The 12,419-nt window shown below is 42.4% G+C and overlaps 1 protein-coding gene across 1 annotated transcript in view; it reads left to right on the top strand.

Moving 5' to 3' along the window:
* Positions 1–4,448, top strand: part of LOC138758478 (mitochondrial adenyl nucleotide antiporter SLC25A24-like) — a 58,921-nt gene extending 54,473 nt beyond the window's left edge. The window contains exons 8-10 of the mRNA XM_069927437.1: positions 574–741; positions 2,423–2,573; positions 3,799–4,448. Coding sequence (XP_069783538.1) covers positions 574–741; positions 2,423–2,573; positions 3,799–3,983 — 504 coding nt within the window. The 3' untranslated portion in view covers positions 3,984–4,448. The remainder of the gene's footprint in view (positions 1–573; positions 742–2,422; positions 2,574–3,798) is intronic.
* Positions 4,449–12,419: the final 7,971 nt, after the last annotated feature.

The following is a 12,419-nucleotide window of genomic DNA, read 5'->3' as shown; positions in this document are numbered from 1 at the left end:
ATTTGATCCTGGGAAGACAGGACTCGTATTCTCCTCTTTGCAGGAGGTACACTGGTGGGTCAGAAGATGGTCCCTTCTGCTTAAAGAATATCTCTCAAGGATGACTCATCGAAAGAATTGTGAGTTGAAAGAGGCCTGAAGATATAATGTTTAAAAGTGCTTTATAATTATTTTATAATTATTTCTGAACTGAAAATTTCAGTCCTTCTCGCATGATGCTGAAGTGAAATTTTATTACACCCTAACCCTACATTTGCACATAACTTAAATTTAGAGTTAAGTAAGAAATGTTATGTATTAATAGTTTAATTTAAAAAACTATTATTTTGAATTTACCATTGTCTGGATTTTCCACTGCTGTTTCTGTGTTAGTGCTAACAAAGTCCTTCTAGTCCCTAACAAAATTTAAAAGGGTTATTAGTTCATAACGGTTTCCATCACTTGGTTAAGAATCACATTAGAACATCTCATGTTCACAGAAAGGGTGACATAATTGCATGTTTTTCTTCGGTCCTCTTGACCCCTTTTCTCTCATTTTACCAACGTTCTTCCCATAATCTTTGGCTCGTCTAGGTTCTGAAGATCAGGATGGGGCTCGGGAAGAGCGGTCAGTACAAGGGAATCTTCCACTGTGCCCAGAATATGCTGAGGAACGAAGGCCTTCGTGCTTTTTTCAAAGGTTACATCCCAAATGCCATTGGCATCATTCCTTATGCTGGCATCGACCTTGCTGTCTACGAAGTAAGTCTCAAAAGAGAGGAAAGATTTCCCTTGTGTGTCCCAAGTACGTCCCGTGAGCTCATGCCCACGCAGTTGGCTCGGTTCTCTCAGTGGAACCGCGAAGTGTTTTAAACCATGTCAGAGGACAATCACCATCCTGTCTCCTTTCACCATGAGCAGAGATCAACCATTCAAAACTCAAGTTGATGGAGACTGGAATTAATGAGTGGTTGTTGCCTTGAAATCAGATTACCTGGTGCGTCCGTACGGACATGACGTGGTTGAAAATAAATGAGCTGGAGTGAAATGCAACAATAATTTTCAGGTCGTTTTGCCTCACCCTGAACCGGAACTTACTTCCATGTGCACTTTGTTCAGGGAGCATCGATTGTTGTTCAGTCCTGGGACAACTATAACTTTATGGCACAAAGTGGAACATCACCAGTCAAGGCAATACATACAGTGCAGTAACAGGCTTTATGGCCTACAAACCTGTGCCTCCCAATTAATCTACAACCCCCCTATATGAAGGGTGGGGGAAACCAGAGCACCTAGAAGAAATCCAAGCAGACATGGGGAGAACGTTAAACTCCTTACAGACACCGCCAGATTTGGTTACTGGCGCTGCACTAACTGCTACACTAACCGTGCCAGCCCAAAGTCCAAGGGTTATTTCTCATCCATCCTTGTTTGCTGCATCCCATCAGAGTACTAGTCTCCAGCTTGATCTCAGTCAGTTGACCACCCCCCCCCCACCCCACCACAAACCAACAAATCCCCCAGGTTTTCCTTCTCCACCATCCTATCCCCCTCCTTGCCCACCCCCACCATATCAGCAACTCAACCAGGACCATTCACCCTAGAATCACTGACCACCCCCTCAACCGACTCCTGAAACAAACATGGACCAGCACATCTGAGTCTCTGACAGCTCTTCCCCCCCCATCCCCCCACCAGTACCCCACTCACCCTCTTCTGTACTTGCACACACAGACTCAATCGCAAAGGGAGCATTCCATTGGCTATGCATGCATTTCTGTGCCCAAGTTGTCTGGCTCTTTTACCAATCAATTCAGTACCAATTGCTGCTGTGGAAACTCTTTTGTTACCACCCTCCCTCACCCTGCATCAGTTTGGAGCCACATTGTTTCTGCAGCGGTTGGCAGTAGTATTCCCTCATAGAACTTGCTGGCTCGTCTTTCACGTGTGCGCGCACTTGTCTGTGTGTCTTGTGCGTGCATTCATGTGTGTGCGGGTGTTTCATGCCACGTTCCACTCCTTGCCTCTGCTACTGAATTATTATTAATTGGGTATTAATAAACTCAATTTTTGCCAACTGATACTTGTGAATGGCACCTGGGTCCTAGAATATGACACACAGCCCAGGTTTTGAAAGGCTGCCTACCCAGTTGCGCCAGTGACTCATTTCGGAGAACATCCTGTGAAGCTTTCCTTCAGCTGACAGCAGTATAAGTCAAGATGCTGACGATGTGTGGCAATGGCATGCAGGAGGGAGAATGGGCAGAAGCCCTGGTTTCTATTACTGTACCTGTGTGAGAGGATTTATTCCTCAGTGATGCCACAAGCACACACACACACACACACACACACACACACACACACACACTCTCCCTCCCTCTCCCACTCTTCCCCCCCCCCCCCACTCTCTCTCACTCACATGTTTTCTTTCTTTCAATGCCAGAGCGTGAAGAATCTGTACTTACAGAAGTACGGTCAGGAGAAAACTGACCCCGGAGTCTTTGCCCTTCTTGGTTGTGGCACCATCTCCAGTAGCTGTGGTCAATTGGCAAGCTATCCACTGGCTCTCATCCGCACCAGGATGCAAGCTCAAGGTGTGAGTTCAGACCACCAGGCGTGAATTCATCGCTATCACAGTTTGCTGTGGATCTCAGAGACAAATCACTGATACTGGGAAGTGAGGCAGTTTCAGTAATATCCGTTATCCAGAATTCAAGCAACCGGCAAAAAAAATTGCAGAAAATAAATGTTTTTAAAAAATACTGGTTTAAAATTGGTGCGCCTCGCCATTAGTTCTCTGTTCATGCAACAGAGAATCTCAGGCAACCAGAAAATTCACTTATCCAGCATCTACCAATCCCTGTACATGGCAGGTTGAAACTAGAGTACCTGGACATGGGGAGAACGTACAAACTCCTCACAGCTAGCGCTGGATTCAAACCCACATAGTACAGAGATAATTTGCAACATGGTTTCTAGCAAAGAATTTAATGAGTTCAAATCCTGAATGCCCTTTAACATTTTGATCCAAATAAACCTAAATTTACCAATTGGATATTGTAACCTCCAGTTAATGGACAGACAGACATACAGCACGGTAACAGGCCCTTTTGGCCCACTAGCCTGTGCCACCCAATTACACCCATTGACCTACACTGCCTGGTGCATTTTGAACGGTGGGAGGAAGCCCATGTAGACACGGGCAGAATGTACAAACTCCTTACAGACAGCACTGAATTCAAACCTGGGTCACTGGTGCTGTAATAGCATTGTGTTAACTGCTATGCTAACCGTGCCATCCGAGCATTCAGCCCCCACACATACTTCAGAGGCACAAACTCCTGGAGCTCATTCTCCCAGCATGAACACACACAAGCCTGGTCTGCATATTGGTGAATATTGAATGAATATGGTTCCAGAGAGTGTTTTACGCAGATTCAATAGTTTCCCAGATCTGACATCAAGCCAACTAAGGGTGTAGCAGGTGAGCAATGGGTGCACTCTACTCATCTGTGTGCTATTGTGTGGAACATATAGCTTGAGGAAGAGACCAGATCGACAGCCAAAAAGTGTTAATTGGATAGGATGAGTGTCCAGGGAAGGGAGACAGTGTCCAGGGAATGGAGATGGACAGTATCCAGGGAAGGGAGACGGACAGGGTCTAGGGAAGGGAGATAGGGTCCAGAGGAAGGGATTCAGACAGACAGACAGGGTCCAGAGGAAGGGAGACGGTCCAGGGAAGGAAGACAGTGTCCTGGGATAGAACCTGACTATGTCTAGTGTGTGGCAAATAACACAGTCCATCTCTTCTTTCTCCAGCCGTGGTCAAAGGGGAGCCAGAGCTGAGCATGTTGCAGCAGTGCGGCAGAATCGTGCGAGGGGAGGGCTTGTTTGGCCTCTACCGAGGGATGGCACCCAACTTCTTGAAGGTTGTGCCTGCTGTCAGCATCAGCTATGTAGTATACGAGCACATGAAATTGCTACTGGGAGTCACCTCAAAGTAACTGGTTCCCTGGAATAACTCTCGTCCTCGCTCTCGCCTGCATCCTCCAAACAAACTGGCTGCTTAAGGAAACTATTCAAGCAGAACTCAGGAAGAATTCACTCCTTCATCCTTGAAGGTCGACTTTGTCCACTTTCGAAATGGCCTTGGTTCTCTTGGAGGCATTCTTGCAGGATATGGGTGGGACAGCCTCCCAGTCCTGTCCCCAAGCAAGCACGTCGGTGCAGGGTGCATTTGGGTGTTGCCACAGAAGTCTCTTCCTTGCAATAACAGAGACGAGGACAGACTGCAATGGGATTCTGCTCCCCATGCATCCTCGAAGATACAAGTGGTTTTATTGCACTGCATGTTTCTACTTGTTTGAGTAGCTTGGTAATGCATGGATATCTGCCGCTGACTGTAATGTCAAAATAATGTATGTATATAATAATGGTGTTAATAATTTAGTAAATGCATTTGCTCTAAATCTCTCCCTGCTCCATACTGAGTGTATGGCGGTTTCAGTACAAATTACTTACTAGAATTCCACCTTTCCTGACCTCTTTGAGATCCGACATATGGAATGGTAACAGGCCCTTCTGTCTTCCGAGCCTGTGCTGCCCAATCATTTCCAATTAACCTACAACGGTGGGAGAAAATCGGAGGAAACCCACGCAGACACCGGGGAGAACGTACAAACTCCTTACAGACAGCGCTGGATTCGAACCCCGGTTGCTGGTGCTTTGTGCCAATCATGCCACCCAGATGGTCCAGAACATTAAACTGCGATCTTGAAATGGTACAACAATTTACATTTATGTATCACCTTTCCTGCAGCAAGAATCAATTTTTACCAGACGTTATCAAACAGATATTGTCATCGTTGGGTTCCGGGTGGGAGACCAAAGGTCGGGGACATTTTGAAAGAAGGATGAGAAGCAGAAAGATTGAAGAAGGGAATCCCAGTGTGCTCTGGGGCACGGCAGCTGTGTGCACTGTCATCAAAGGGAACCTGGTCAAAATGATCAACTTGTGCAGTTTTGTTGTGGGTACGAAGAGACAGTCAATAGACATCATCTAAACTTTCCATGGCTGCAAGCTATCAGAAATTCACAGGGAGGCCAATTCACACCCAACCATTCAATCTCCAAAACTCTCTGAAGTAGAGAAAGCCAAAGATTCACAGCCTTCAAGAGGACAAATTCATAGAAACGCGGAACATTAAAGTACAGAAAACAGGCCCTTCTAGCTGAGCTATTATTCTGCCTAGTCCCTTCCATCCATGGATCTGACCAAATTTTTCTTAAATGTGAAAATTGAGCCTGCATTTACCACTTCAGCTAGCATCTTGTTCCACGCTCCCACCACTCTCTGTGTGAAGAAGTTCCCCTTAAACTTTTCCCTTTTCACCCTTAACATGTGGTTTGTATCTCACCTACCCTCAGTAGAAAAAGCCTACTTGCATTTACTCTAAACACACCACTCATAATTTTGCATACATCCATCAAATCTCCCCTCATTCTTCTACACCCCAGGTGATAACCTGTTTAACCTTTCCCTGTAACTCAGTTCCTGATGTCCAGGCAACATCCTAGTCAATCTTCTCTGCACTCTTTCAATCTTACTGATATCCTTCCTGCAGTTAGGCGACCAAAATCGCATCTTAAACTTAATTTGTTGGTCCCTCTTTCTTTAAACAATGCCATGCAGTTGAAGATACCCCCCAAGAGAAGAGACTTTTTTATCAGAATCTCTCTTGATAAGCTGTGCCAGATGGTTCAATGCAATAACTTTAACAGCAATGAACACCAACCTGGTCTGGACTCCTCCCCCACCATTCTTCAGTCTTTAGCCCAGGACTGGTCGGTTCTTGGAGGGGAGACCGTCGAGGAACACCAGATGCTGTAGGTTTCCGTGAGGGGTGCTGGACAAAGTAGCTGCCTTACGGGAGACAAAAGTTAAAGTTTTTGCTTTATTCTGATATCTTCCTGTCCTTGGCTTAATCCTTGAAGAAGGACTCAGGCCCAAAACATCGGTACAGCGAGATTAGTTGAGTTCTTCCAGCATTTCTGAGTGTGTTTACTATGATCATACCTGGTATAATGAGAAGAGTTAATTTCCTACTTATATTTGTAACATCTTTTCTTTGTTGTCTTACATTCTATATATTTTTTTACTTTTTTAAAATCCTGCTTTCCAGTCCACATAGCCAATGCCCTCATAGTTGCCTTAATTTAAGTTGAAGACAGTTTCAGTCCTTAGTTTCTCCTCTCAAAGGGAATAAGTCAAGACAAGTTTATTGTCATCTGATTGCATAAGTACAACCCGATGAAACAGCGTTCTCCGGTCCTCGGTGCAAAACACGCAGACGCGCAACCAGACATAACGTGCATACAGTACATTTGCAGGACAACTATTAACCTATACAATAAATAAATAAATATTGTTTCACGAATATGAGAGTATCAGATAGTTGGTGTGAGGAGTTCCTTTGGTCGTTCAGCACCCTCACTGCATGTGGAAAGAAGCTGGTGGTGCTAGCTCTGATACTCCTGTATCTCTTCCCTGATGGGATGGAAGGGGTTCTCACTGATTTTGCATGCCCTCTTCAGACAACGATCCTGGTAAATCATGTTAATGATGGTGGGGGGGAGACTCCAATGATCCTCTATGCCATTCTTATAGTCCTGTGGATGGACCTCCGATCCATTTCTCTGCAGCAATGGTACCCACTGTGATGCAGGCAGCCAGCACACTCTCGATAGAGCTCCTGTAGAAGGTTGACATGATGGTGGCCAATAGCCTTACCCACTTCAGTCTTCTCAGGAAGTGCAGTCCCTGTTGTGCCTTCCTGACTATCCTGAGGCCTCCAAATTGACACAATCACAAAGGAGGCTCACCAATGTTATGATAGCCCTAGCTGTAGCAAAAAAATGTATTATGTCAGCCTGGAAATTAGAAGATAACTTGAGAATACAACAATGGTATATAGAAATGAATAAATGTATTCCATTAGAAAAAAATAACATATAATTTAAGAAATAACATTACAATATTTGAACAAATATGGGAGCCATACATGAAACACAATAGAGAAAACCTACTGTGGACATCTATCACCTAAAATGACAGAAGGAAAAGAGAATGAAAAGAACTGACTCAGTGGAATTTCTTGTTTATTTTTATTTAGTGATAACATTGTTTGACGGGTTTAATGTATCTTATTTTCTGAACTTTAAATAAATGGGAGGGGAGGGAGGGAGGGGAGGAGGGAAGGGGGGGTAGAAAAAGACACTATATATTTAAGAAGGAAAATGTACGTATCTTGATCTATATGGTTTATAGTGTGAAAAATAAAAAAATTTAAAAAAAAAAGGAAGCTCACCAACGGCTATACTTTGTGAGGTGGCTGAGGAGATTCGGTATGCCACCGAAAACTGTTGAAAACTTCCTTCAGGTGTACCATGGAGAGCATTCTGGCTGGTTGCATCACTGCCTGGTATGGAGGTGCCAACTCTCAGGACAAGAAAAAACTCTATAGGGTTAACTTGGCCTGAGACATCACAAGCACCAGACTTCATCGAGGACATCTACAAGAGGCGGTGACTTCAAAAAGCAGGCTCTATCCTCAAAGACCCCCATTCCCCAGGCCATGCCCTCTTCCCTCTGCTAAAAGGAAAATGTACAGGAGCCTGAAGATGAGCACTCAACAGCACAAGGGCAGCTTCTTCCCCATTGCCATCAGATTCCTGGATAACCAATGAACCAAAGACACGGCCTGACTTTCGTGCACTGTTATTTTTACTCTTTTTATAGTAATGTTATAAGATGGTTGTAATGTGAAGGTTTGCACTGTAACGCTGCTGCAAAACATTGAACTTCGTGACTTGTTCCTATCAATAAATTCTGATAAGTGAGGAGACGTGTGTCCACAATAGGTTACTAGTTAAGTGAAATCCAAGGAATTTAGAGCTCTCCACTCTCTCCATTACAGAGTACTCTGATGTTGTGATCACTAGTCTCCAGAGGATATATCATAATTAAACCATTAATTAATCCTGGTTCATTACACATGACCAGATTTAAAATGGCATGTTTCCTAATAGTTTCCTCATTGAAGAAACTATTCTGATTCCACTCCATGAATCTCAAAACTGTCTTTGCCAATTTAATTTGTACATTCTAAGTGAAGATTAAGGTTGCCCATATTTAACGGACTAATCAATTCTCCAGGAAAGAGAGTTCCGCACAGATCGGGGAGAAGAGATGAAAGAGGAACATTTGCGGGGCTCGGCGCTTTAGTAGGCCAATCAGATTGCGATCCATCCATAGGAACAAACAGAAGTGAAGCAGGCACAAGTCAAGCGGCCATTGTTGGAGCGGCCTTGGTGTGAGTGGCCCAGTGTAGGAATGGAAATTTGGTTCAAGAGTCTCCAGTGAGGAGGAGGTATAAGAGTTGAGGTAAGATATGATCAGTTTTTACTAACTCTTTCCTCCTTGACAGACAGTGGGAATGGCAACCAAAGAGGGACATGTTCCTCTTGCAGAATGTGGATAGTCAGGGAAGCCAACACTATCTATCCCTTTTTTTTAAACTTTAAGATTTTATAACATGAATAACATATAGGATTACATTTTAAAAAAAAATTAAGAATAAAATAATAAAATTACAATACAATATCAGTAATCTAAATAAACTATACCCTCCCCAATAATTATTACACATTACTAACCCAACTCAAATTAGTCCAACCCCCCTTTCCCCCCAAAATAAAGAGTGAAGAATTAATAAAGTTAATAATATATGTGAGAAAAAAAACCACTTACAAAAAAAAACAAAAACATAACCGATTAAAATACTAACAAAAAGAAAAGTAATTAATACTAAGATATCAGACTTAAAAAACATATTTAAATCAAACTTAAATGCATATATTTAACAAACAGAGTTAAGATGAAACATATATTTAACTCAAACTTAATATAAAAAATTAGTAAAGTTAGTAACATTGTCTATCAAAAATTCTTAAACAATAATCAATTCTTTAAAAAAAATTGTAGCATGAGAAAAAAAAGATGAAAAAAAAAACTTTCTCTATAGAGATAAACCTTCACCAAATATCAACTAACTTCACATCTATCATCATATTAGTCACATAAACCACCATCTTAAAACAAAATTCAAACCTCATTAAGCATTGTACAATTCAATTTTAGTACTCTTCCACCATTTTTCCCTTTTACTCTTAAATAATTATCCAATAAAAGCTCCAATACCACATTTAAATATCCCCAATCATTACGTTAAAATTCAGATATCCAAATAATAAAAACACATCTACAACGAAATCTATATCTTCAACAAATGGAGCATAAACCACAAACAAAATTCAAGCCTCATTAAGAATTGTACAATTCAATTTATAACTTTCACCATTATTCCCTTCGTTCTATAACTAAAATAGCAAAATAATATACACCAGAATTACCACTCCTTTCACCTTAAAGTTAAAGAAAAAATATTAAAAAAAACATCCATCCCATTCACATTTAAATTTCAAATATTCCTTATCTACTGAATAAACTTTACAAAAAAAACACATCAATTTTTAGTTTTTTAAACAATCAAATACTTTCTTATGCTTTTTTTTTATAAACACAAAAAAAAACCCCTTCACTCTTTAATCTAATAATACAAAAAAAAGGAAAAAAAATGGGTAGGAGGTTAAAAATACCCCCTCCCGTCTAAACTGCGCAATGCGGTAACTCCCAAAAAAAAAATGGGTGTGAGATAACTCACACGTAGCAGATGACTTTCAGGAAGTAATGCCTATCCAGTTCTCTCCCCCAACTTTCACTTCATCTTAAACTAACATCATCATTATTTAATATTCCTTTTTTTAACAAAAACATTAGAAAAAGAAAGAACAACTCTTCTTTTAATCAACTCCAACTGCCGAGTCACCATTACAACCATTCCTTCTTGGAGCTCTTTTCTTCCATCTCTTGTCTCCTTAGAGATCGCGGCGGACTACGTCTCTGTTGAAACTGAGTAATTGGCGGCTCTTGAGCAAATGCTATAGCTTCCTTTGGAGAATCAAAGAACTTTGGTTGGTAACCATCTTGAAAAACCTTCAAAACAGCTGGATATCTAAAGGTTGCCTTATAACCTTTCTTCCACAACAACTCTTTAGCAGAGTTGAATTTCCATCATTGGAACATAACTTCTTGACTCAAATCCGCATAGAAGAAAACTCAATTATTTTGAATCATCAAGGGTGATTTTCTCTGTTGTGCATTTCTAATAGCCACTCGTAAAATTATTTCTCTGTCGAAATGATTCAAGCAACAAACCAAAACAGGTCTTGGACTTTGACCTGAAATAGGTCTTCTTTGCAAGGCTCTGTGAGCACGTTCCAGTATTATACCTTCCGGGAAATGTTCTTCACCCAGCACCTGGGGAATCCATTCAGTAAAAAATTTTCTTGGGTCTGGTCCCTCCATTCCTTCCGGCAAACCAATAATCTTTATATTGTTCCGTCTGGATTGGTTTTCCAAATAATCAATCTTTTTCACCAAATTTTTATTTTGAGTTTGTAAATCTTCGACCATTTTGGTCATATCTGAAACTTGATCTCGTATTTCGTCTATATCTTCTTCACACAAATTAAATTTATCTCTCACTTCAAGCTTAGAAGCTCCAAACTCAGCCATCTGTTGAGAATTTATTTCCATCAGAGTATTGAACCTAGTACCAAGTTCAGTCATAATCTTAGATAATCCCTGCATTGTATAAGATAATTTAGATTCAAGATTCACAAGAATCTTTTCAATTGGAAGAGATTTTGGCTCAACAGATTCCTGCTTCTTCTGCATAACCAAAGGGTCTTCTGTTGCTTCCTTCATTCTGGTTGCCTTCCTTGTAGTATAGCTGCGTGTGGAAACCCCAGCCACAGCCTTTCCAGCAGTGACTGGAGGACGCTGGCCGGGATTTCCCCCAGTCCATAATGTATTAATTTCTCCCAGTACATCAAGTTGTATAGGTTCTTTTATCTCAAGAGGTGCAGTTTGCAGCGCCACCTCTACAGTTGACAAATGCCTTTCCCCAGCCGGTACTTCAACTGATGTTACTACAAGTGGTTCATTCATAACATTGCCATCAGATGCTACTGGACATGTGCGAACCTGAGTAACTCTTTATTTTAAAGGCTGTTTGGCCCCCTCTTTAGAGGGCTCTACCGATGTAACATTGATCTCTACATCCAAAAGCTGTACCTCTCTCCTGGGATCCATTTCAGGCTGAGTCCCGGTGTCTTTCCTGTAGGTAGGCTCCAAAACTTGAACTTTTGGAAAATGTAGTTTTTTGATGATCTGTTGTCGTTTTTTTTTTGCTCTTTTCCACCAATTGTACCATCATAAGTTAAATTAACAGCACTGAAGTTATCTAAACTTTTAAAGAATTTTAACGGGCATTTCTAGACAAAACAATAAGATAGAGTCAGGAGAGGACTGGAAGGCACGTCTGATCCTTACGCCATCTTGCCACGTCCCCCCAACACTATCTATCCCTGACGACTTCGTCTGTGAGAAATGCATCCGACTGCAAATCTTTACAGACTGACAGAGCTGGAGTTAGACGAACTCTGGGTCATTCAGGAGGCTGAGGGGGTGATAGGCAGGAATTACGTGGATGCAATTACACCTAGGAGGTAGGGGGAGGGCAGCTGGATGATAGGAGAGGGAAAGGGAACATTCAGGCAGTGCAGGGAGCCCCTGTGGCCATTTCCCTCAGCAACAACTTTACCCCTTTGGATACTCCTGAGGGGGGGGGATGCCCAATCTGAGCCAGGCAGCAGCCAGACCAATAGCACCGTGGTTGGCTCTGAGCCATAGAAGGGAGGGGAGGTCAGGGAGAATGATAGTCATCGGGGACTCAATAGTCAGGGGAACTACTAAGAGACTCTACAGCCCCAAAAAGAGACTCCAGGGTAGTGTGTTGTCTCCTGGGCACTCGGGACCAGGTTGACTCTGAGCAGGCACAAAATATTCTTAAGGAGGAGGGTAGGGTCGTGGTACATATTGGTTCCAATGACATAGGCAGGAGTGGAGTAGAGGTCCTGCAAAGTAAGTTTAAGCAGCAAGGAAAGAGGCTGAAGAGCAGGACCTCTAAGGTGGTCATCTCTGGATTCCTCCAGGTGCCGTTTGCTGGGGAAGGTCAGAACAGGAAGACAGTGCAGACCAACGTACAGCTGAGGAGATGGGGCAGGGGGCAGTGTTTCGAGTTCTTGCATCATTGGAATCTCTTCTGGGGAAGGGGAGTGACTTGTACAAGTGGGTGACACCTGATCTCGAGGGAAACTGGGCAGGGAGGTTTGTTAATGCAGTGGGGGAGAGGGGGAGTTAAACTAGAGCCAAAGTGAAGAGGAAGAGGTGGCTGGCGCACAAGTAAGGACACCTG

This window comes from Narcine bancroftii, chromosome 3 (genome assembly GCF_036971445.1).
Source record: "Narcine bancroftii isolate sNarBan1 chromosome 3, sNarBan1.hap1, whole genome shotgun sequence".
Taxonomy (NCBI): Eukaryota; Metazoa; Chordata; class Chondrichthyes; order Torpediniformes; family Narcinidae; genus Narcine; species Narcine bancroftii.
The sequence above is the reverse complement of the archived record's forward strand: the minus strand, read 5'-3'. Positions and strand labels throughout refer to the sequence as shown.